We start from the raw sequence: 25122 nt of genomic DNA, 5'->3' as shown, positions 1-25122 counted from the left end.
ATTAAAGGGCCATTTTTAGGAATAGAGAAAATATTAGGAAGAAATACTAATATCCTGAAGAAGAAAATGTAAAGCCCACCAGAAAAAAAATGAACAAGTTTCTCATGCCTTCTTTTGCAATGAGATTCTTCCAAACTGATGAGCTGTATTTAGCAACAAAGCACAATCACCTGTCTATCATCAACCCTCAGCCTGCCCTCAGCCAGCACCACTTACCTGCTCTAACACATATGCTGCACCAGAGTCAATAGCTCCACCCAGCTCGCGATATTGACCGGAATACCTGATGTACCCCCAAGTGAGGAGCGCTATTAACAGCAATCCAACCATGCAGTTAAACAGCTGGGCCACAACCTCAAGACCAACAAAGCCAGTGACGCCAGAGGCTATATATAAAGCCACAATGCCTGTGAACAGCACCGCAGGGGTTCGGAAGGTGCTGAAGACGTTCTTGCTTCCATTGTGCTTGCAAAAGTTTTCATAGAGTTCCTTAATTTCCTCCTCCAGCTCTTGCTGATAACGAAAACTGAAATCCTTCCCACCCATCTTCTTGGTCTTCTTAAACTGGTCCAGAGCCAGCTGTCTGAATTCACAATGCTTCTGCTCTAAAATGTCTGGAGACAAATAAGGCTTCTCTCCCCCACAAACCTAGGAAGAACAAACATATGCTAGGATGAAAATCTCTTCAAGAGCAAGTACCAAATAAAACAAGTGAAAAGACACAGAGAAGGTTTTAAAATATTAGGAGCTAACTTTAGAAAGACAGCCAAAGCCAATAAAGGCTAGATTCATTTCCTCTGATCAGTACACTTAAATAACCAGAGTAATATTAATCTGAAACAGCAGTGACACTGTAAGGAAGCCTTGGTTAGAAATGGTAATAATTACAAGACCCCAACTGCCAGGACGACCTGAAACAGCTTTGCTGCATCATCATCTGAAGATACATTAGTGAGGATCAAGTTTGGAGTTCTGATATCGGCAACAATGCTCAGGGTATAGACAGTTCAGAAAAAAGCATATGGCCACCTACCTCTTCCATGTTGTTGTAATAAACATCCTTGGCAGAGGCTGCAGCTGCTAAATTGTTGGCTTCAGCAGTGGCCTTTTAAGAAAGTGAAGTATCAACTATAAATTCTCCTCTTTTACTATTCTTCTACAAATAACCAAGTAAAAAATATTCTCTTACCCCAATCCTCATTGTCCCTTTTTTATTAGCCTTCTGCTATTTTGTAGGTTTCCTTATAGTTCAAATAATGAAATAAAATACCTTTTTTCTTCCAAATTTTCTACCTTAAATGTACCTATTCTTAGACCTAAGAATTTTTAGCACAAATAATATCCTCAAAAAATCAAGGGCTATATAATTTTCTTTCCCTTAATTTTAAATGTAAGAAAATGATAGATGGTATGGGCTATGGTAGACAATTTGCCTAACACATTCAAGGCACTGGGTTCCATCCCTCAACACAAAAGTATTTTTTTGTTTTTTAAAAATAATAAAATTATTGAAACCAGGTGTGCCAATGCTTGTAATCCCATAACTGGGGAAGGTAAGGCAGGAAAATCACAAGTTCACGGCCACCTTGGGCTACACAGTGAGTCAGAGGCCAGCCTGGACTATATGAGGTCCTGTCTCAAATCAAACAAAATATTGCAATACAGTAAAACCTTGGATTACAGGTAACTTGTTCTGTGTCAGAGTCTGCAAGGGTTGAACAAGACAAGAAAATGTTTCTAATAAATATTAACTTGATAAACAAGCGATGTCTTGCCATACGAGTAGCACGTGACACGGGCACCACATGATCACAACTGAGTGTATGGTTCTTCCCTCCTCCTTCCTCTCCTCTGTCTCTCTCTCTTCCTCTCTCCCTCTCTCTCTCTCTCTCTCTCTCTTCCTCTCTCCCTCTTTCCCTCCCCACCCATCTGGGATCGTGGGTGATCATCTCTCAATAGCAAGAATTATGGAGATCTCATCTGCAGAAGAGAAGAAAAAGCCAGAGGAATCCCTCACTTCAAATGAGATCAGAAAGATGTGTAAAATGTGGGAAAGAATGCAAAATTTTACAGAAAAGCACCACTTGAATAAGGCTGTAGCAATGTAAGTGATGAATCTGTTTGATGAGAATGCACTGTCACATTTCCACAAAATTCTCAAAACGAGGCAAAATCAAATGTCAGTGGATTTACCTTGTTAAAAGTTGCACAAAAAGAAAAAGGTTCCATTGAGCCAAGAGATAGCAGTGATTCCATTAGCGATAGTGAAAGTTGTCCCACACAATAACCCTCTCCTTGTCCCCCTCACACCAGCCACCAAGGTTTGCAAAGGTAAGTGCAGGTTAATCTGTTTTACTTTTTATTTTGTATTTTCTTTATTAGTTTGTATTATATTATAGTATTGCAGTCATTTGTATATGCATATTTTTTTGGTTGTGGAATGAATCATCTGAGTTTCCATTATTTCTCATGGGGAAATTCACTTTGATACAAGTGCTTTGGATTACAAACATGTTTCCAGAACAAATTATGATTGCAAACCAAGTATTTACTATAGATGCAAAGAAAAATTATCTTTATAAATGTAAATCCCAGGATCTAGCTACCTTTGTGAAAATGTTTTGCTATTAAAGATATCAATATTTGAGGCCAGGCGCTGGGATACACCTCTAATTTTGCTCCTCAGAAGGCTGAGGCAGGAGAATCACGAGTTTGAGGCCAGCCTGAGCAACTTAACAAGACCTTGTCTCAAGATAAAGTATCTAGGAAAAAGCTCAGAGATGAGCCTACCAAGTAGACACCATGAGCAAAGCTTATTCTCTCACGTTAAAGAAATTTACGGACAAGAAATCATCACTGAAATTAAATAGTATCAGATATATTCAAAAGGAATATTGTGGGGATCTGATCCCTTTATGAATCCTGTAATAGATGAATGTGTACAGATGACAACTAGTGGCCAACTGAACAATACTGGACTGGTAATACAAGGAAACAGTATAATCATTTTGGAAGCCTTGGGATGAGTTAAATAATGGCTGTTTGGTACAGAAATCAATGTACCCTTTCCAAAGGCCAATTCCACTATGACTGAAAGTGACGCATGTACATTTTCACATTAAACTGTTCTAGTTTTTTCCTTTGGTTCTATGAGACAGGGTTTTGCATGTAGTTCACGCTGGCCTTGACCTATGTGACCCAGGCTGGCCTCGAACTTGCAGCAATCCTCCTGCTTCAGCCTCCCAAGTGCTGTGATTATAGCCATTTACCACCATGCCTGGCTTAAACTGTTTTGCTAAATAAACTTTTGTAATATTCAAAAGGGGGCCTTGGGATGTAGCTCAGTGTCACAGCACCCCATGGTTCTATACCTACTACTGCAGAAAAGAGAAAAATACAAATCATATTTGGCAGAAATGCTCTTTTGTTCAGCATACAAAAGTCAGAAATTATGTCTTAAGCAAATGACATTTTCCAGCTGAAAGTAAAAAACAAAAATCCTAACTAGGTCACTTGGGACCTGTTCTACTAAAGCAACTAGAGATGACTAGGAGTTCCTTATTTAACATAGTGGCTACACTTCCCCAGGGTATAATAAAACACCATCTCCCAAAATATGTCTGGCGCGAAGCACAGGCTCAGCGAGGAAAGGCCGTTCTTCCATAACCGCACCACTGTGAATACAGACGAGAAAACCAGAAGGCAGCCACACTGAGATAAATGTGCTGAAACTCCGGAGACCTCCAAATAATAGGAAAGAGCAGTCTCATTCCGGCCTTTTTTTTTTCTTGAGTCCAGGTCTCGCTATATATTTCAGACTGGTCTTAAACTCACTATGTAGCCCAGGCTGGAACTCGGTGATCCTCCAGCCTTCCGTGTACTGGGATAACGCTCATTCTCTTCTTACAAGACTCTGTTTTATTCTTACAAGACCCTGTGTTATCATATCTGCATCAAATCAAGCAATTAAAGGATGTCATTTAGGATATCAAAGTGTTAATTTACCTGAAGCATGGATTTGGGGTGAGGCAGATCTTCTCCTTGATAAATTTTAATATATGCCTTAGAATATAAACAGAAATGATTATGAGAAATGCCATTCTGTCATAGTTAACTCACACTTTAACTTTTGGAAACCATACAACCACATTTTCCTAAAGACCTATATCAATAACTAGGAATTAGCAAAAACACAACACACCTTTGAGTGCATGTTAGCATTTTTAGTTATCTAAAAATGTCAAGCAGCACAAGCCTACAAAGGCGAGGGTTCCCGACAGACTCCCCATGCACACTGGCCTCACCACGACCTGTGGGCAGAGACTATCCACCTGGAGGCAGTCGTGTCCCATCTAGGTGCCGTCTCCTACTCACAGCAACTTCCTAACCATCTCCTGTCCACACCATCTTCCTTGAGGAACAATCTTCCTTTAGCCACAGTACTCACTCCTCGAAGAGAGTGAAAGAATATCCATTTGGCTCTTAGACCCATACTGCCATCCAGTGGCCCACCCTGGGAGGACACTGAGGTCTCAAAATACCTCTCAGAAAATGTATTAAGTTTTAGAAAAACTGAAATTCAGGAGAGTTTAAAGGCTAGATCAGCTTTATCAAAAATCTAACAATTTAAGTATTAAAACTCGTATTTACCTTAAAATACTCCAATAGTCCCCGGCAGGTGACCTTTGAGCCATTGATCTCCTTTTCCATTAACTTAGATGGGTTTAATACGTATGGTATCAGGGCCTCCAACTGCTCTTTGAAATCACCAGCAATATCTGCTCAAAGGACCATGAAGCAAGAAACAAGAAGCTGAACAGCCTTATCCAACCAAGTAAGCATAAAACACAACCTTCACAGTCTATCCAATTATTTCAACTTTGTTATTACACAACAGGGAAAGGTGCTCCCACACTAGTATGTTTGACACTTTCTGGCTATGACTGGGTTGCTGATAGATCTTTGTCCTAATGCACCTTTATCTATCTGCTTCCCTCTTGATATATAAAGCTGGGTTCAGAATGTGCAAGATATCCTTACCTTGGCTTCCATTCTGAGATATTCAGTCTACTGCTGAGCCTTTCAAGAAATCCTACTTTTTAAAAAATGTCATTAAGAGTGAAGGGTGAGGAGGAGGGGAAGGAGAAATAAGTAGAATAAAAATATGCCATGTATAAGCACCTAATAACCTATGTAATATTACACATGCCATAACATGAGCTAAGATTAATAACATCAACAATGAAAATTAAGACAGGAGAATTAGAGAAGGAGCAGGGAGGGAAGGAGAAGAGGAAAAAAAGAAAGAAAGAAACAAGCTGTAGTATGTACAGGTAGGACCAGGGAGATAGCTCAGTGGCACAGAGCCTGCCTGGCAAGCACAAGGTCCTGAGTTCAATTCTTGGTACAAAAAAAAAAAAAAAATGCACAGGTAACCACTCCCCCAAGATGACTGTAAACTGCATGTACTGCAAACATGTACTAATAAAATTTAAAAGGGAAAAAAAAAACCCCAAAAACAAAACTCAAGGTGTCTCAGGCTTTTGCCACGCTCTCACATTACCCCTTAAAAAAAATCAGGTAGAGCCAGACGTAGTGATACATCTTACCCCAGCTACTTGGAAGGCTGAGGCAGGAGGATTTCAAATTTGAGGCTAGCCTTGGCAACTTAGAGAGGCCTGTCTCAAAATTTTAAAAAAGGGCTGAAGGTATAACTCAGTGATAGACTTTGGTTTAATTCCTAGTACCAACAAACAAAAAACTGGAAAACATTATTCATTCATTTGCTGTAGTTTTGTTAATATTTTAATGTTAAAAGAAGCACCTGTACATCATGCTATTTATTTCCCAGTATTCCCTCAGAGGCCCTGTGGACCACCTCAAGATGAAAAGATCACTATATGTCAGGAAGGAGACAGATTCTTTGCAGGTTCTATAAGGTTCCACGCAGAGTTCAGAAGAGCCACCAAATAGAGCTCTTTTCCCAAAGTGAGAATTAGCTGATCCAACTACGAAAATGCAGAATTAAAATACAAGGCATTTGATGTCTATAGTCTTCTAACACCTTCCTGAATTCACAATTATCAACTGAAAATAGAGTGGGCTAGCGCCCATGTCAAGGTAAGATGAATCTATAAAATTTAAGAAGAATTTACAAAATTTAAAATGAATCTATAAAATTTCAAGAAAAAAGGAGAACAAATTCTTTATAATCTTGTCCTGAAAAAGTATAAAGTGCTATACATAATATATTCTTCAATGTAAATTCGGATTTGTTTGCATATATTAAAGTAACTCTGGGGCCAGGGATGTAGCCAGCAGCACAGTGCCTGCCTGGCAAGCTCAAGGCCCTGAGTTAAGATTCCTGATACCAAAAATGGAACGAACAAACGAACAAAGGAACGAAAGAAGGAAGGAAGGAAAGAAGGAAAGAAAGAAAGAAACTCTGAAAGCTTATATAAGGAGACTTTGCACCAAATGTTTTCTAATCCTTTTGAATTTAAAAAAAAAGGAATGTATCATTTATTAAAAACTTTTTTATACTTCCAACTTTCATCACACTAAAAGACCGTATTTCAAAAAAATATACACAGAACTAGCAGGATGCAGTTACTGTACATTCCTATCTTACCGAGATTCCCAGATGTTCAGCTGTTCATGTTTCTAGGAAGGCTATTCTATTTTAAATCAGAACAGACAAGAACTATCTCATGACAGAGACAAACTTAGTCTCTCATAATTTCAAAGAAGACTGGGTACTACATACCCTTCTGTTTAATTTCTAGCTAAACAAATAAGTAGTTACTGTATTGGTCTCCCTGCTATAGTAAATAGAAGACAGTTCTCTTTATGCTGATGACACAGTAACCCTGTGTGTCAAGAAGCAGCAACTCCTGTTAATAACTACAGGTGGCAGCAGCTCACTGTTCACTGCACAACAATTAAGATCATGTTGAGGAAGTGTGTACCTCTAAATAGGTGGTCCATCTTTAAGAAAAAAATAAAATAGCTGGGCGTGGTGGTGTACAACTGTAATCCAAGCACTTAGGGGGCTGAGTAACATAGTGAGCTCAAGACCAACCTGTACTACATAGTGAGGTCCTATCTCCAAAAAAAAAAAAAAAAGAATAAATAAAGCAACACTCTTAAAAGGATTCCTAAAGTATTTGGGGGAACATTTGCTGAAATAGCCTCAGAATATAGAGCTTATTAAATTTAAATGCTCTACAAAAACTACACTAAAGTTCTTTTACGGATTTCCTCTAACCACTTTTTTGGAGGGGTCTTTTTGAGACAGGGTCTCACTATGCAGTTCAGGCTGGCCTTGAGCTCACTTTGTAGTCCAGGCTGGTCTCGAACTCTCAACGATCCTCCTGCCTCAGCCTCCCGAGAGCTGGGATTACAGGCGTGCGCTACCATGCCCAGCTCAAGATATTATCTTTTCTAAATTATATGGGGGACAAGATTTAAGAATCTCAATCAAGTAAATTTACAAGTATATACTTGAGAAAGACATCTAGGTTTTCTAGCTCTGAGAACTACATTAGCTCTATCTACACGTCTCTCATAATAAAATCTGTGTTGTTTTCAAACTAGCCCTGACCAAATAGTGCCAAGTTACCTGCTATCTGCATTTTAGTATCTACTTTTCACACAAAATCTTTCAATATGGTTAAAAGGTTCCCTAAAATTACAAAATATCAGCCAGGTATGGTGGGCCACACCTCTAATTCCACCATCACAAGTTCTGGCTCAGCCTGGACAATTTAGTGATTTAGCAAGAACCTGTCCCAAAATAAAAAAATAAAAAAGGAGAAGGCCCAGTAGTGCCAAAAGAAAAAAGAAAGAAATTACAAAATATCCATCTCCAAGTCTATAGTAACCCAACTCAGGGGATTCTCTCCTTATATAAACATCACAAGGTATATACAAACACAAACCTAGATGGGACAGCCCACTACACACCTAAGCCATACAATAATCTTACCAAACAATCCTGTGTGCAGCCCATGGCCAAATGAAATGCTGCTATGTGGCATATGGCTACAGATAAACCTCTGCACAGCTAATAAGATTTTGTCACTAACAATCCTCAAAATAACCTTAAATAAATGCACAAGGCACACTTTTAACGTATTGTTTAAGTGACACAAAAAAGGCTATTTTTCACTTTCAAATTTTCCCATTTAAAAAATATGAGGTGAGATCACACACACACACACACACACACACACACACACACACACGTTTAAATTTTAAAGATTTACTACAGTAAAAAAACATTTTGTCATTAGTCCTTCTCAAGGTACTCCCCTGGCTGCAAACACTCTTAGCCCATTGTTCTTGCCATTTTCTGAAGCAGTTCTGGAAGCCCTTTTTTATGTCCGCATGAGGGGTGATCAAAATACAGATAATGCTGTTGCTTTGTGTAATTCAGTGAAAAGGCAGACTCACAAATCCAGGGTGTTCTTGCCAGGCATAGTGGTGCACACCTGTAGTCCTACCACTTGGGAGGCTGTGTTAGAGGATCATGATGAGTTCAAAGGCTGCCTGGGATACATAGTGAGTTCAAGACAAGCCTGAACTACATAGCGAGAGCCTGCCTCAAAAAGCAGGGCATCATCAACCACCTTATTCACCAGAACTGGTGGCACTGTGTGACTTCTGGCTCTTCCTCAAAGTCATTTTGACCATGAGAGGTAAACAGTTTTAATTGATTCAGGACATCAAAGCAGAGAAAAGCACAACTAAAGACATGAAAGAGGACTTCCAGAACTGCTTCAGAAAGTGGCAAGAACAATGAGTTTAAGTGTGGTCAAAGAAAGAGGGCATACTCCTGTGTTTTTCTTGAGATGGGGTCATGTTATGTAGTTCACGCTGGCTTTGAGCTCAGAGCAATCCTCCTGCCACAGCCTCCCAAATTCTAAGATTACAGGTATGTGCTACCACACCTGGCAGAAGGGAGTATTCTGAGAGGTATTAATGACAATGTCTTTGACTGCAATAATTTTTTTAAAGCTAAACATTCACAGTACTTTTCAATCACACCGTGTGCATGTGATATTGATTTATTTTACACACTATATATTTTTTTCTTTTTCTTTTTAAAGGTAAGTCTCAATTATGTTGTCCAGGCCAACCTTAAAATTCCTATTCTTCAGCCTCAGCCTCCCAAGTAGCTGGGTTTACAGGCACACACGCATAAATATATGCGTGTATGCATGTGTGTGTGTGTATACACATATATATGTTTAAACCAAGGAAATTGTACCACAGATGCCACTCTGAAATATTTTTATATTTAATAATTTACCGATATTTATGTAAAAACATATAGACCCAACCATCTACTTTTATCCTTTTTTAATGACTGTTTTATTCCTTTGTGTAAACATACTATAATTTAACTAATTCTTTTTTAAACTTTTTTGTAACTAATTTTTAACTAATTCTTCAGAAACACGCATTTGAGCTTTTTCCAATTATTCCCTATTTTTACATAATATATATAGTGTTTGCTTGGTTTTTTGAAACAGGGTCTTGTTATATAGCCCAGGCTGGCCTTGAACTCACAATCCTCCTCAGCCTCTCAAGGCTGAGCCTCTCAAGCACTGGGATTCCAGGCATATGCCACTACACCCAGTTTTATTCTTGTCTAAAATACTAGATCAAAGAATGTAAACATCTTAAAATTTGACACTGGTACATTAGTATTATGGACTATAACTTATGCCAATGTATTTTTATTATTGTGATACTGCACATACAACACTATTTATAGGTAAGAGGGATTGTTTTGCTTTCGGAGTTGTTTGTTATGATGTTGAGGATTAAACCCAGGGTGCTGGACAAGAGCTGTACCAGTGAGCTATATTTTCAGCCCTGTATTATTTTTTGGACTTGCTTTTTCACATAAGTAAGCCTTAACACATTTCTGCCTGCTTAAACCACAAGAGATACATGTATGACTACCCTATCAGAGATAATCACTTTTATCAGTCTTTTTACTAATAAAATAAAAAGCCACCTGATGGGCCAATCATGCATGTATCATTGATGACTAAAGCCATGTGGAAGCAAGATATACAGGAAGCCCTGCCATTAACATGTTAAACTCTACAAATAAATGGAGCATGGTGGCACAAACCTGTAAACCCAACACTCTGGGAGTCTAAAGTGGGAGGATTGAAAGTGCAAGCATACCCTCAGCAACTTACCCAGACCTTGTCTCAAAATTTTTTTAAGAATTCATTTAAGGGGCTGGGGATTTAGCTCAGCGGCAAAAGCGCCTGCCTGGCAAGCGCAAGGTCGTGAGGTCGGTTCCCGGTACCGGAGAAAAACCAAAAAAAAAAAAAAAAAAAAAAAAAAAAAAAGAATTCATTTAAAAGGGTTAGGACTGCCAAGCGTGGTAGCACACCCCTATAATCCCAGCACTCAGGAGGCTGAGACAAGAGGATTGACATTATTTCGAGGCCAGCCTAGGCTACATAGTGAGTTCAAGGCCCACCTTGACTACATAGTGAGACCCTGTCTGCAAAAAAACCAAAAAATAAAAAAAATTTAAAAACAAATAAAAGGGCTAGGATTGGGCGTAGTGACACACCCCTATAATCTCAGCACTTGGGAGGTTTGGGAGTCGAGGCAGGAGGATCACAAGTTCAAGGCCAGCCTGGGCTACATAATGAGTTCAAGGACAGCCCCGAACTACATAGTAAGACCCTCAAAAAAACAAAAACAAACGAAAAGGTGGGGAGAGGTAGACTGTAGCTCAGTTAAAGGCCATGGAGTCAACCCCTACTGCAGTACTGGAAAGAGAAAGAAAAACCTATAAATATATTTTATAATTTTAACTTGATAAAGGAACCAAATTGTACATAATCGTGAAATTAAAGATTGCTTATATACAGAATTTATGTACTATTTTATAAATGTAATAAAAATTACACACCTAACATTTAGTGATTAATCCATTCATAATCTACATTATGCACAGTAGATGAAACAGTACCTATCTCCCCAAAATGCATGTCCATCTGGAATCTCAGAATGTAACCTTTTTGGAAACAGTCCCTGCAAATTTAATTAGCTAAAATAAGATCATATTGGATTGGAATGGCCCTTATCTGACAGGAAAAAGACAAAACAGAAAAGACAGTCCCATTTGCTAACTAAGAGACTAGTGACTAAGAGACTAGAGATACATAACCAAGGCCAATGAATGCCAAGGATTCTAACAACTACCAGAAACTAGGAGACAAGTCATAAGACAGGTTCTCCATTCAAAGGGAACAAACTAATACTTCAAACTTCTGGTATCCTGCACTGTGAGGGAATAAACTTCTGTTGTCTTAAGCCACCAAGCTTGTGGTAATTGTTAAAAAGACAGCCACAGGAAATTAATATAATATGCATCCTCAAAAGTAGTACAAAAAAAAACACAAACAAACAAACAAAAAAAAAGTAGTACAAAATTCTCAAAAGTCAGGGTTACAGAACTTTTTAAAAAAATGCCTGTTTCCTGAATAAAATGATAAAATGAAACTGAAATTTCAAATTTGAAATGCTAAAATACATCTATGGCCGTACTACCCTGGCCCAATCTCATCTGAAATGTTGAAATGCTTGAAAATACAGAAGAAAAAAAAATATGGAAGAATATAATTTTTTGTCTATTTATATGTGAAACCCTGAGACCACCATGAGGCAAAGAGGGCATGACAAGTCACTCTTAACCTATCATCTCCTAAGCTTCCCTTACGGATTTCCCTATCACTGATGAAAAAAAACCAGTTTATGTTGGGTAGAAGTATGGCTAATAATGAAGCATTATGACTCCAAAGAGTACATTATCTACACACACACTCATGTAAATATACACTCAACTCTCTCTTCCTATTTAGCTCTGAAAATCTCCTCACAAGAACAGCGTGTTTGCTAATCAGGATTTCTCTCCCAAAGCCAAGGCCCACTTTGGGATGTTTTAATTGCTGTAACAGGCTCTCGAAGTTTCTTCCTCAGGAAAGCTGTCAACCACTTAAAAATATCAAACAGTTGGGCATGGTGACACAGACCTGTAATCCCAGCACTCAGGAAGCTGAGGCAGGAGGATCACTGAAAATTTGAGGCCAGCCTAAACTACAAATGGAGACCATGTCTCAAAACACCAAAAAAAAAAAAAAAAAAGTGACAAAGAGAAGATAAAGGTTAAGTCTCTCAAACTCGGTTTCTTTTGCAATGCTATGACCAGCTGGAATATAAATCTTGAGTTGGATAAGTACATTAATTTTCTTGGGTCAACTAAATCATATAAAATGGAAGTGATATACTGTATTTTATATTTGAAGCTATGAAAACTTCTATTCCCAAAGCCAAGTTCCTCTGGTAACTAAACAGTATATAACCTTTAAGACTTCCTCCAAACAACAAAGAACTTCTATTTTAGCACAGACTAACTCAGGGGCACCAATACCTGGATGTGAACCTCTGCCCCATCACTTCTAGCTGACACTTTGTGTGAATTACTTTTCTTCATTTTTGCCCATTTCCTCATCTGTAAGAGGAAACGATAGCAACTTCGTAGAATTGCTGGAAAACTTGGTTTGAAAGCACCCTGAACAGTGCTGGGAACTCAGTAGAGCCTCCAAAAGTGGCAGCTGCTATTATCACCACTTTACAAGAAATGTGGAAAGCTCAGGTAAACTTACACACAAAGCACTCTGCTTGACACTGCTTAAACTGAGACCTCAATGAATAAAGAACAAAAATAAGATAATGGAACTCAAAAGTCCCAACTCTGATTCCTCCAAGATATTACACATCTAGGCAGCACTTCCTAAAATGAACACATGACCCAGCATCAGGTTTTACCATACCACAAGAAAGAAGAAAACAATAGTTGGCCATGCATCATTGGTGTCTTTCCATGGGAAGATAATTTTACCTGATAAATGTTAGCTGACTTAGGTTTAGTTCTTATTTAGTACTTTTAGCTCTTGCAAACCAGTAACCATAACATGTTTCTAGAAAGATTACTAATGGGCCACATGTGGTGGCATGTTTCAGTACTCTGGGGGGTGGAGGTGAAGCAGGAGGATTAGAAGTTTGAGACCAGCCTGAGCAACTTAATGGATTGAATGAGACCTTGTTTCACAATTAAAAATGTGCTGGCAATGTAACTCAGTGAGGACATGGGTTCAATCCCCAGTACTAAAGAACAGAAACCATGTGTGGTGGTCCACACCTGTAATCCCAGCACTCAGGGGGCTGAGGCAGGAGGACTGCCATGAGTTCAAGGCCCACCCAGACTATACAGTGAGTTCAAGGCCAGCCTGAAATACATAGTGAGACCCTGTCTAAAAAAAAAAAAAAAGAGGGAGGGAAGGAAGAAAGGCAAAAGGAAGAAAGAAAAGGAGGAAAGAAGAAAGACAGAACCTTAATGGATATAACCACCATAATTTCAGATAAAGAAACAGACATAAACTAATTCTGATGGTCACAGTAAAAAGTAAACTGTGAACTAGACTCTAAATCTGCTTTCTACCATGCTATGTTAGCTTATCTCTCATGCATTCACCTTTTTTTTTAAACACAGGGTCTCACTGTATAGTCCAAGCTGGCCTTGAATTTATTATGTAGCCTAGGCTGGCTCTGAACTCACAGTGAGTCTCCTGCCTCAGCCTCCCAAGTGCTGGGACTTACAGCTGTGGACCACCACATGTGGCCAGCATTCACTTGATTCTTAACTGACACTTACTGGTTATTAAACTCACAGACCAAAGCCAGGTGTGGTGGCACACCCCTGCAATCCCAGCACTGGGGGGTCAGGGGAAGACCTGAGGCAGGAGGAGCATTAAAAGTTCGAGACCAGCCTGGGCTAAGCTCACTTCATGTGAGCCTAAGGCCAGCCTGAACTGCATAGCAAGACCCTGTTTCAAAAAGAAAAAGAAAGAGAAAAAAAAAATTCCACAGACTACGTCACATGTTTAGAATAATAACAGCTATAACACACCTTTCAATTTCCCATCAAAGTCAGGGCTTGTGGCCACTTGGAGTCCTGGATGTGGTAAGAGAAAACAGGTGACATCGGAGAAACACGAGTGAATGTGATTTCGAACGTTCTGAATTTCTTCATGTTGATGTTCTTTCACCTGCCAACAAACGCCAACAATTTACCAACCAAAGACTGTATTTGGTGTTCTCTACCAGGAATCACCAGCATAAAGACAAAGGAAGGCAGACTTTCCAACTCTGATGGAAAACTCAGAACTCTCAGAAGCAATAATTGCACAAGCGTGAATAACTATACTTGGCTCCTACAGCTAACTAAAAACAGGTACTAAAGAGTTTGTTTTTCTAAAAAAATGTATTGCACAATGATTAAGAACAAAAGAAGGTTTGTGGGCAGGAAGGAGGATCTAGCAATGACTGACAAAGGACTCCTGTACTTTGCTTTTTGGGGAACAGGATAGGCCTGTTTATATCCATGCCAAAATAAATAAGAATTTAATAGAACTAAAATTCTGAATGTGACATTCTAAAAGCACATTAAGCTGGGCATAGAGGTACACACCTGTAACCCCAGCACTTAGGAGGCTGAGGCAGGAGGCTTGCTGTGAGTTCGAGGCCAACTGAACTAGCTAGTGAACCCTGCCTCAAAAAACAAAATAAATAAATAAAGGCACATTAGAACCCAGTTTAAAACATGAAACAGAAACTATAATCATCCTTGGGCTTTTGACCAGAAGTATTTTCTACAATCCCTGGACATTAAATACCCAAGTTCTTTAACAATGAATAAATAACATTCATTTACACTAAGATTCATACATATTTAACCCACAGTATCATTTTCAATAACCTGCTTTAAATTCAACATCCAAAGGCAAATAAGGAAGTCATTAATACTTTTAGGTAATTCCACACCACAAATTATTCCCACTTACCTGTAAACGTTTATCCAAAAATGCCATCCCTCCTTGTAGTCCATAGCTATATTCATAAGGGAAACTCCAGTCTCGAACCAGAAACATGAGTGTCTATTTAGGAAGAGAGTAGAACATATTATGACTTTGTATGAATGCATTTTCAAGATAATAATTGTGGTACTTCTCTGCATAATGCCAATTTCTCCAAACGAAGCAAGAACATGTGCTGAAAGATTTATCTATTCCGTAATACAGAAACTTTTATAAACAATAGAAAGACATGTTTGGGCCGGGGAGATAGCTCAGCAGTACAAGTGCCTGCCCGGCAAATGCAAGGTCCTAAGTTTGATTCTAGGCACCAAAAAAAAAAAAAAGGACATGTTTAAGCCAAATATGGGATCAATATATCACAAGTGCTAGTTTCATTCCCCAAGGTTATGGAAAAGACTGTCGAGACAACATAAATTTGAGGCTGTTCCCTACAGGCAAGTAGAACTTAGTAAAGTAGCACCAGCTAGTAATCAGATCTACCATCTACATTAGAACGAAACAGCCTAGCTTGGTAGGCATTTATAGTACTATCTGACCCCCCCCCACCCCCGCAAAAGGGAAAAGAAATAATGCTCACATATTAATGCACCTCTAGCCTTGCTGAGGCTAAAGCAGAGGTCAGCAAATGTCTTCTGTAAAGAGCCAGAGAGTAAATATTTTAACCAGCTCCTGAATTTTGCCATGGTAGCAAGAAGGCAGCCAGAGCTTATGCATAAACACATGAGTATACTGCACGCCACTAATATTTTAGGTATCCATGATGATATTTGAAATTCAAATGACTTACACATGTCAAACTTACACATTTCATTTCTTTTTCATCCACTAGAGATATAAAAACCATGACTTGAGATGTAGCTCAATAGCAGAGCACATGTCCACTAGCATGCATGAGTCCCTGGGTTCAATCCCCAGCACTGCACAAAATGCATATATACACATATAAAAGCCATCTTGGGGCCAAGGATATGCACAGCACCTGCCTGGCAAGCGCAGGGTCCTGAGTTGGATCCTTGGTACCCCCAAAAAAAGCCATCTTTAGTTGATAGGTCATAAAAACAGGCAGCAGGCCAGATTTGGCCTATGAACTGTAATTTGATGATCTGTAAACTAAAACAAAGATATGAATTACAATCATAGTTAATAGTCTACCTGGAAGGGTTTTTGGAAAATTTCATCCATTGCCAGACGACCATATTCTGTGAAGAGCTTTAAAAAAGAAAATTTATGTTTTATAATCAAAATTATTTAAAATATTTATATGCTATCCTTTAGCAAAGTGCTCACTTAACAGACTAGATATTACCTCTATTGAAACCCCAAGTACTACAGTTTAGAAAGCCCACAGGAAGCTGAGCCTGGTGGCATATGCCTATAACCCCAGCACTTGGGAGGCTAAGGCAGGAGGGTTGCTGTGAGTTCAAAGACAGCCTGAGCTAAGTAGTGAGTTCAAGGCCACTCTGAACTACATAGTGAAACTCTGTCTAAAAAAAAAAAAAAAAAAAAAGCCCACAGTAGCCATGAACTTTAAAATAATCTTGATTATTCCTTACTCTTATATTCCACATCTTAATTCATCAGCAAGTCCAAAATTCAACCACTAATTCCACAAGGTCCAGAATACTTCAGTAATCTCCCAACTGGTCTCCCCACTTTCAGCCCTGACTTTTCTCAAACACCAGCCACAGTGGCTTTGTTATAACGTTAGACAATAGCACTCCTCTATGCTCAACCCTGCACCCTCAGTATTAAACCCAGTCCACCACTCCTGGCCCTTTTGCTTTTAATGTTCCTCCCCCAGATACCCCTTGGGACCAGCTGCCTCACTTCTTCAAGTCTCTACTCAATGGCTCTTTTTCAAGGAGCCTTCCCTGGCCAGCCACTTAAAAAGAAATGATTACAACCTTCCACATTGTCTGTCTTTCTTTCTTTCCTTTTTAGTACATGTTTGCAGTACCTGCAGTTTACAGTCATCTTGGGGAGTGGTTACATGTACATACTGTAGCTTGCTTCTTTTCATTCCCTTCCCCTTCCTTCTCCCTCCCTGCCTCTTCTAATTCCCCCATCCCATTGTTCATTCTTGTTCACATTAATAATCTTAACTCATATTAGGGCTTATAATGTTTATGTTAATTGGGGTTACTATCACATTGTATTTTTTTATCTCATGTCCTTTTTTTATTTTTCTCCCTAACACTGTCTAATGTACTACACCTTTATTTGCCTTCACTAGCATCTACCTTTACAATGAGCATTTAATTCCCACAAGGCCAGGAACATATGCCTGTCTTGTACATTCTGTATGTCAAGCCCAAGAAACATACTGAGCCCTTGGTATTTACGCCATTCAAATGACTGAATGAAGGGCTAGTGTCGGTTAGGGTTGATACGTACATTCACCTCTATTTCTTTATAAAGCTTCAGCCCACTAAAACTATAAGAAAATAAAGTTTAAAAGTTACAAACTCACAAGACAAAGAGGATGGGAAATAATATGACAGCAACCTTTGAAGGAAAAGAGACAGATGAGAACTGTTGAATTTTAGCTTTCCCTGCCTTGCAAAGAAATCGAGGAGGCAAGGGTCAAAGGAAGCAAGCAGATTTTCTCAACAGAATCCCTAGAAGGCTGGGATATATAGTTACCTTTCAAGGGAAACATGGAAGTGGGAATGGCAACTAAAGCAGTGATTGCAAATCTCTGGGGAAAGTAGCTATACCTCCAGATCCAGATCCCCACCCAGCCCCACGCTCTTCTGACCCCTACAGAAGATGGTAAGTGTACTATCTAGAGAGGATACCAGCAAACCTTAGCCTTGGAAACCAAACTCAGCTGAAGTCGGAAACAGCCTGGAAACAGATCCTTACGTCAAAGCATACATACTGAACAGCAGCACTAAGCCCTCTCATCCTATTTGGGGTTTAAAGAAATCTTCTCTGGGAAAACTGACAGCCCAAGAATAACTTACTTAAATATAGACATTTAGGAGTTGACAAGAAAATAGCTAAGTAATCTTGCCCAATCACATATCTTACCACAGCTTCCACTGGGATTTTTAGTGGCTCACTCTTAAATACAGGCAGCCAAAGACTATCAGACACTTGAGAAAGCCTTTAGCAGGAAAGACAAAAACCCATGTCCTGCTGGGCACAATAGTACACACTTGTAATCCTCGCACTCAGGAGGCTGAGGCAGGAATATTGGGCCAGCCTACAATACATAGTGAGACTCTGTCTCAAAAAAAAAAAATAACAAAAACGAAAAAACCATGTCCTTAAATTCTAGAGTATCGGCTTATATTATTCTTACTATGATTTCTTTCCCTTCATTTTCTCTGTTCTCTTACTAAATACCCACTGCTAATACCTATTAACATGTGAAACCTCTGATAAGTTGATCATTTTTCCTTTGTGTGACTTCTCCACCTCTGACCCCTTATTTTTCCCTTTCTCACCCCTCCCCACCTTCTAATACTCTTCTCTCTCTTTCACGCTGTCCTTCCTAGTCTCTGCTCTTTGTATCATTACTCAACCTGTTGAATACATTTTCTCCAACTTATATCTGTAAGGCTCCAACCAGACCTGACTCTCTCAACCCCCAGCCTGCTTGCCCACAGAAGCACTACTCTCTGCAAGGAACTCAGCTCAGCACCCAAAGCTGTCATAAGAAAGCACAGGAAAGGAGATAAGACAAGGAACTTTGCAAGTTCTGGGACATCTGGGGACATCTGGAGATACACTGGACACTTCAAAGACTCTGCCCGCTGAGATGCAAGATTGCCAGAGAACTTTGACTACAGATGTTTATTGGGATCTTCCCACCTAATGCTCTCTGCCTTCTCTCCATCCCTATAAAAGACATATTTCTCTTTCTCTTATCATACCCTCAGGCACAATCAATTCTAGGCCACGTTGCCTTTATACAAGCCTGGTAGTCTCTGCTGGTTTTCCTCCCTCCCCCTGTATGTTACATATGCTATAATATTCTAATTCTTCCTCTACTAAATTTTTCATTTTTACTGTTATAATTTCCAGAAGCTCTTTTATTATATTCTGTTAAGTGCTAGTGATTTTATTATTATTATTATTAATTGCTTACTTTCAATCCCTGGAACACTGGTACACAGTAGATGCTTCTTAAATATCTGCTCAGCAGAAGCATACATTTAGTAAGCCCCTACTGAACTGCTTGCTACTTGGGACATAGGTGCAGAACTCTACCACTCACTCTTGGAAAGAGCTCCACGCCCACTCCTTCCTTGTCTGATCTATACTATACTCCCTTCTTCATTTTCGTTTGCTGCCTTTAGGTAAGTCTGGCATGAGACTGAAGTACAGAGAGCACTGGTATACAGTAGGTTCCTACAGCACAGCAGATACCCAACACACATTACGAGATTGACGCAAACTGGGTTTCCGGAAGAAAAGACAGCATTCTTGGCATATAGTAAGGCCTGAGCACTCAGTGGACAACTGACACACTGACTAAGGCTGAAAAGGAACTAAAATTCATGCAAACCCTCCATCCAAGTGCAGAGTGTCTTACAAACTCAGCTCCACAAAGTCCTTTTACTGCATTCTCCATGTTGCTTTTACTAGTATGCAGTTATTTAACTATAACATCTTATCTCTGAGAATGATTTACAAAGAATGAAAAAGAAACCCAAACTAAGGCACATCACCATGAAAACACATGCCAAGAATAAGATCTTACAAGCTCCAAAACAAAAAGGTCACACACAAATGATCAGGAGTGAGATAGTGTAAGACTTCGGCAGCAACACTGGAAGCTGCAAGACAGTGAAGCAATGCCTTCAAAATCCTAACAGAAAATGTTTCATTCTCTAATTCTAGGATTAGACTAAAATATGCTCAGATTTAAGACCTCAAAAAAAAGTTACCTCCTTATGCCTTCTTTCCCAGGAATGAGTAGAATTGAGTGAATAATCAGAAGATTAAATCCAGCCCTACTGAGGCAGAAATTGAAAAGAAATTGCCAGGATTGTGGCAAAGAAAGGCCACTGAACGACAGCTGTGTCTGTTAGAGACAGTGCAGACTACAGCAGGGCTCAGTGCCCAGGAGGAGGCCTCCTCTGGGAAAGATAAAGCAAGCCTTACTGTTAGATGGTGCTAAGAAGTGTTACACATCTGTGGGTGCATTAGCGATCAGCATAAAGAACACTAAGTTGAAATGGAAAAGGCAATGAAAATAATTAATTATAAGAAAACAATCATAGTTCACAATGGGCCTCAGTTGTAAACAATATATATATACACACAGCATTCACAGGAAACTGATTCCAGGAGCCCCCTAGACACCAAATCTGAAGATGCTCAAGTCCCTTACATAAAGTGGCAAGGTATTTGCATGTAACCTACACACCCTTTAGCTCATCTCTAAATCACTTATAATGTCAAACTCAAACTAAATGCTACATAAGCAGTTATTATGCCACATTGTTTTGGGAATAATGAAAGAGAGAGGAGGGAGGAGGAAGAAGGGAGGAGGAGGGAGGAGGAGGAAGGAGGAGAGAAGAAAGGGGAGAGGACAGGAGGGGCAGGGGAGGCGGGTAGGAGGGAGGGCGAGGAGGAGGGAGAGAAGAAAACAGCCTGTGCATGTTCAGCACAGATTCAATTTATCTTTCCAAATATTTTCAGACCAAGTTGATTGAATCCATGGACAAGAAGACTTCAGGGCCGGGGATATAGCTCAGCAGCACAAGTGCCTGCCTGGCAAGCCCAAGTTCGTGAGTTCAATTTTCGGTCCACAATAAAAAAAGAAATGGAAGGCAAACTGTACACAATGGGTGATCAAAAAACATGGTGAATGTTTGAAGTTCAAAAATTTATTACAGTAAAAGACACATTGCCATTAATAACCCTCAAAAATTCCCCTTCACTCTGAACCCACTTAGGCCATCATTCTTGTCATTTTCTTTTTTCTTTCTTTTTTTTTTTTGCGGTACCAGGGATCTAACTCACGACCTTGTGCTTGCGAGGCAGGCACTTATGCCACTGAGCTATATCCCCAGCCCATTCTTGTCATTTTCTGATGTAGTTCTGGAAGTCCTTTTTTGTGAGTGTCTTACAAAGTGTTACGGTTTATGTCTAGATGTCTCCCCAAAGCCTCATGCAGTCGTGGGGTGGGCTTCGAGAGTTTTTGATTGATTCATGGTCCAATGCTGGGATTATGGGTATGAGTGCTACACCCGCCTTGAGGCAGGTAGCCTGCATACAGTATAAGGGTGGGAAAAAGGCTTGCTCCTGCTCCTCCTTTTTTGCTCTTGCTTTTTTTGCTGTTTTCCGCCACCATGAACTGTTGCCCTCTGCCATGTGCCACTCTGCTTTGGAGCCAGCTGCATAACAGACTGAAACCTCCTCCACAAACTATGAGCTAATAAACCTTTCCTTCCTTAATTTTGGGTGTCAGGTATTTTGTCTCAGCAATGAGAGAAAAATAACCAGGACACAAAGTGTGATACAAAATGTAGTGAATGCTGCTGCAAACTGCCGTCCAACAGAACACCAGACTCATAAAAAGTGTGTCCTCGTCTTATTCACCAGATATGGCACCATGTGACTTCCAGCTTTTCCCTAAAGTCAAAATGACCACGAAAGGGAAATGTTTTGAACAGATGCAGGATATCAAGACAGACAAAACAGCATAACTAATGACATGAACGACAATTTCCAGAAATACTTCAGGAAGTAGCAAGAATGACAGGACAGGCGTGTTCAAAGCAAAAGGGAATACTACGAGGAACATTAATGGCAATGTGTCTTTTATTGTAATAGTTTTTTTACTTAAATACATACCATATATTTCTATCACACTCCATATAATTAAGTAAATATGGACTTTTAAAACTAAATATTGTAATTTAACTATTGAAACAAGAGAGGAAGGAAACTGTGGGTTGAAAGATGGAGAAAATTAAGGGAATTAAATCTTAACTTACTATATGTTATCAATATTAAATTTTAAAAATCAGAAAGGAACAATATAAACGTGTTTTTAAAATCTAGAAGCAACCAGGCACATGCACTGCCAGCACTCAGAAGGCTGAGGCAGGAGGATCACTGCAAATTCAAGGCCAACCTGGGCTACACAGTTAGTTGAAGACCAGCCTAAACTATATAGCGAGTAACCCTGTCTCAAAAAACAAAACAAAAAAATGATTTGCTCTGTTTGTTTTTAAAGGACTGGAAAATTAATCTAATTCTAGGTCCCTATAATAATGACACCCTCACTCACTCAAGTTTTGCTATATTTCGTTCAATGTTGGTGGGAGAAGTAGAAATTAAACAAGCATGCCAGGAATTGCAGCCAACCTTAGAATACCAGTGAAGAGTATTTTCTAGGAAAAACAGATGAGAAATATTGCCATCGAGAAAGTCATTGAATAATAATAATCATATGTAGTAATAGTAACAGTAGCTTGCAATTATTAAGCACATACCATTCTCCAGGCATATCATTCTATGCACTTAACAAATATTTAACCTCACCTGTATTACTGGAGTAAGTCCACCCACAGTCTCACTAAAGGCATCCTTGCCTTCCTAAAAAAATCTATTCTGATCAAGGTAGCCAGTGATCTTTTTATAGTAACTCATAACACCTCCACTGCTCAAAACTCTCTCTGGCTCCCATCTCCCGCAGAGGAAAAGTCCAAACCCCACAGCACATCAACCTCACTGTCTCTCTGATTTCATCACTTAGCCCCTTTCTATCACACATTCCAACCCCACCTATCACCCACCTTATTCCATTTCAGAATCATTCTTGCTGCTCCCTCTCCTTTAATATTTTCCCCGAGATATGCCTAAATGACCTCATCACCCACTTTCTTCTATTCTTTGCCCAAATCAGTAAAGCCTTTGTCTGACCACGCTGATCCACCTCAGCAATATATATACAGAGGCCAGGATTACTATAAACCAAAAATCTTCCCTCACATTTCTACTTCTTACTAAAAACTACCCAAAAATTAATCTTAAAACTTTAACATGATATAATGTTAAAATGTATGAGGAATATATACCTGCAGCTGTTGAAGATCATCTTCCTGAATGTTCTGGGACAAATTGTATATCTAGAAAACAAAAATCCAGATTGACAATACTCTGGCTTACTTCAAACAAATCCCAAACAAGTTCACAGCACTGAACAGAAGCTCTGTACGATTAAAGATCTGTATATAAGAATATGAAGCCTGTTCAAATAGTAATATTATCTGTCCGTTGGAAAACTATGAGGCTGAAATCATGAAATTCTTCCTTAGTTTTCTCAGGTGCTTACCGAATCTACATTTTCTAAATGACATAACTGATGTAATCTCAATTTCCATCATTTTGGCTTTTCTTGAAACATGTTATATATAACTTACCACCAAAGTGGAAAAATAATTTAGCTCCTCCTGAGTTTCTCAGAGCTTAACTTACATGTATATCTAAAAACAAATTTCTATATGCTCAAAGAAATCTTGTTAATAAAACAGTAATAAAACGAAATGTCCTCCCTTTACTGTAGTTCCTTTTTTTTATTTCCAAGTCAAGCAGTTTTACCTGAACAGAACTAGTCATGGTACTCAGAGCGAAGATGGTAGCACAGTCTTTCACAGTTGACTGACTGTCAAATGCCCCCTGGGTATCCATCAGAACAACTGCAACCTAAACAAAGAAAAGAAAAAAACACAAATAGGCTGTGGGTGATGGTACACTCCTGTAACTGCAGTACTTAGAAGGCTGAGGCAGGAGGATCGCTGAGGGTTGAAGGCCAGCCTGGGCTACATAGTGAGTTCAAGACCAGCCTTAACTACACAGGGAGACCCTATCTCAAAACTTTTTTAAAAAATGGGTTAAAGTGAGAAGGAGGGACATGTACAGGACATATTTGTTACATGAGCCTTAAGCCTGTGCTCACAGGTTCTAAAATAAAGTGCCATTATTTAGGTTCCTTGCTCTGACTCAAGCATTTTGCTGGAGATAATGTATCTAACCTGATAAGATAGTACAAAACAGGCATACAGCCCAACATAGATTGCCCCACAATCAAAAAGGTCAATAGCGAAGCCCATTAGCTCACCACTCAGACAGTCATTCAATATTTTGTTGTTGGTGATATCGTTGAAAAAGAAATTTTAAGTACTGACTTAAGTTTAGCCTTATGGTCTGAAGTATTTTTGGCATTTATCTGCAAGGCTATATTCATTTCTTAAATTCCAGAGTTTTCTGTTTAATTGACATAAGAAAATTAATATTTATTTCAACCTTCACTAAAGACAAAATACAACAAAGATGCCATATGGTGGATCTAAGCTACCACTATACTCTATAAAATACAAGAGCAAAGGAGGAGAAGGGAAAGGAAGTAAAACGAATTAAGATGTGTAATACAGACACATACCAACTCCCTATGATGTATGTAACCATTATGTATATACTAATTAGTACATGTACTAAAAAATATTTAAAAATAGGGGCTGGGGATTTAGCTCAGCGGCACAGCGCCTGCCTGGCAAGCGCAAGGGCTTGAGTTCGATCCCCGGTACTGGAAAAAAACAAAAAGAAAAAAAGAAAATAAAGATTGTATATAACAAAGCTTCGTGAAACCTCAGGTTTTCTAAAATGGCTAGTGAGTCTATTCAATGCACTCAAAAAATGAGACTTATGCAAAATGTTAACATAATACTTTATAATCCTTATATAACTTGCTATTTATTATTCCCAGTCCTATAATTTTTTTTTTTTTTTGGTTTTTTTTCCGGTACTAGGAATCAAACTCACAACCTTGCACCTGTCAGGCAGGTGCTGTGCTGCTGAGCTAAATCCCCAGCCCCTCCAAGTCCTATAATTTAAACATAAATCTTCAGAGCTATCTGTGTATAATGTAGGTAGTTCAAAGACAGGGCGAAATTTAACATACTCAGAAAGATAAGTACATTTGTCTACTGCAAATGTGTACTAGTAAAAGTTAGAAAGTAAAAACAAAAAAAATAAATAAATTCATCAAATGAATGCCTGACTTTACTGAAACCTAGATTATTGCAAAAGCCAGCAAGCAAAATAAAATAAAATAAAATAAAATTTTGGGCCAGGGATATAGCTCAGCAGCTTAAGCATTTGTCTTGCAAGTCTGAGGTCATGA

The 25122-nt window shown here is 39.0% G+C and overlaps 1 protein-coding gene across 2 annotated transcripts in view; it reads right to left on the bottom strand.

Moving 5' to 3' along the window:
- Window positions 1–25122, bottom strand: part of Atl3 (atlastin GTPase 3) — a 47000-nt gene that overhangs the window by 2011 nt on the left and 19867 nt on the right. For both annotated transcript variants that reach the window (XM_005384672.2, XM_005384671.2), the window contains exons 4-12: window positions 23541–23645; window positions 23018–23068; window positions 16128–16184; window positions 14943–15035; window positions 14009–14147; window positions 4651–4778; window positions 4006–4062; window positions 1034–1105; window positions 217–648 (exon numbers count right to left, since the gene is read on the bottom strand). In XM_005384672.2, the coding sequence (XP_005384729.1) occupies window positions 217–648; window positions 1034–1105; window positions 4006–4062; window positions 4651–4778; window positions 14009–14147; window positions 14943–15035; window positions 16128–16184; window positions 23018–23068; window positions 23541–23645 (1134 nt within the window). The remainder of the gene's footprint in view (window positions 1–216; window positions 649–1033; window positions 1106–4005; window positions 4063–4650; window positions 4779–14008; window positions 14148–14942; window positions 15036–16127; window positions 16185–23017; window positions 23069–23540; window positions 23646–25122) is intronic.

Source organism: Chinchilla lanigera, unplaced genomic scaffold (assembly GCF_000276665.1).
Source record: "Chinchilla lanigera isolate Chin_1 unplaced genomic scaffold, ChiLan1.0 scaffold00021, whole genome shotgun sequence".
NCBI lineage: Eukaryota > Metazoa > Chordata > Mammalia > Rodentia > Chinchillidae > Chinchilla > Chinchilla lanigera.
Note: the sequence above shows the minus strand (reverse complement) of the source record. Positions and strands in the feature narration are given on the sequence as shown.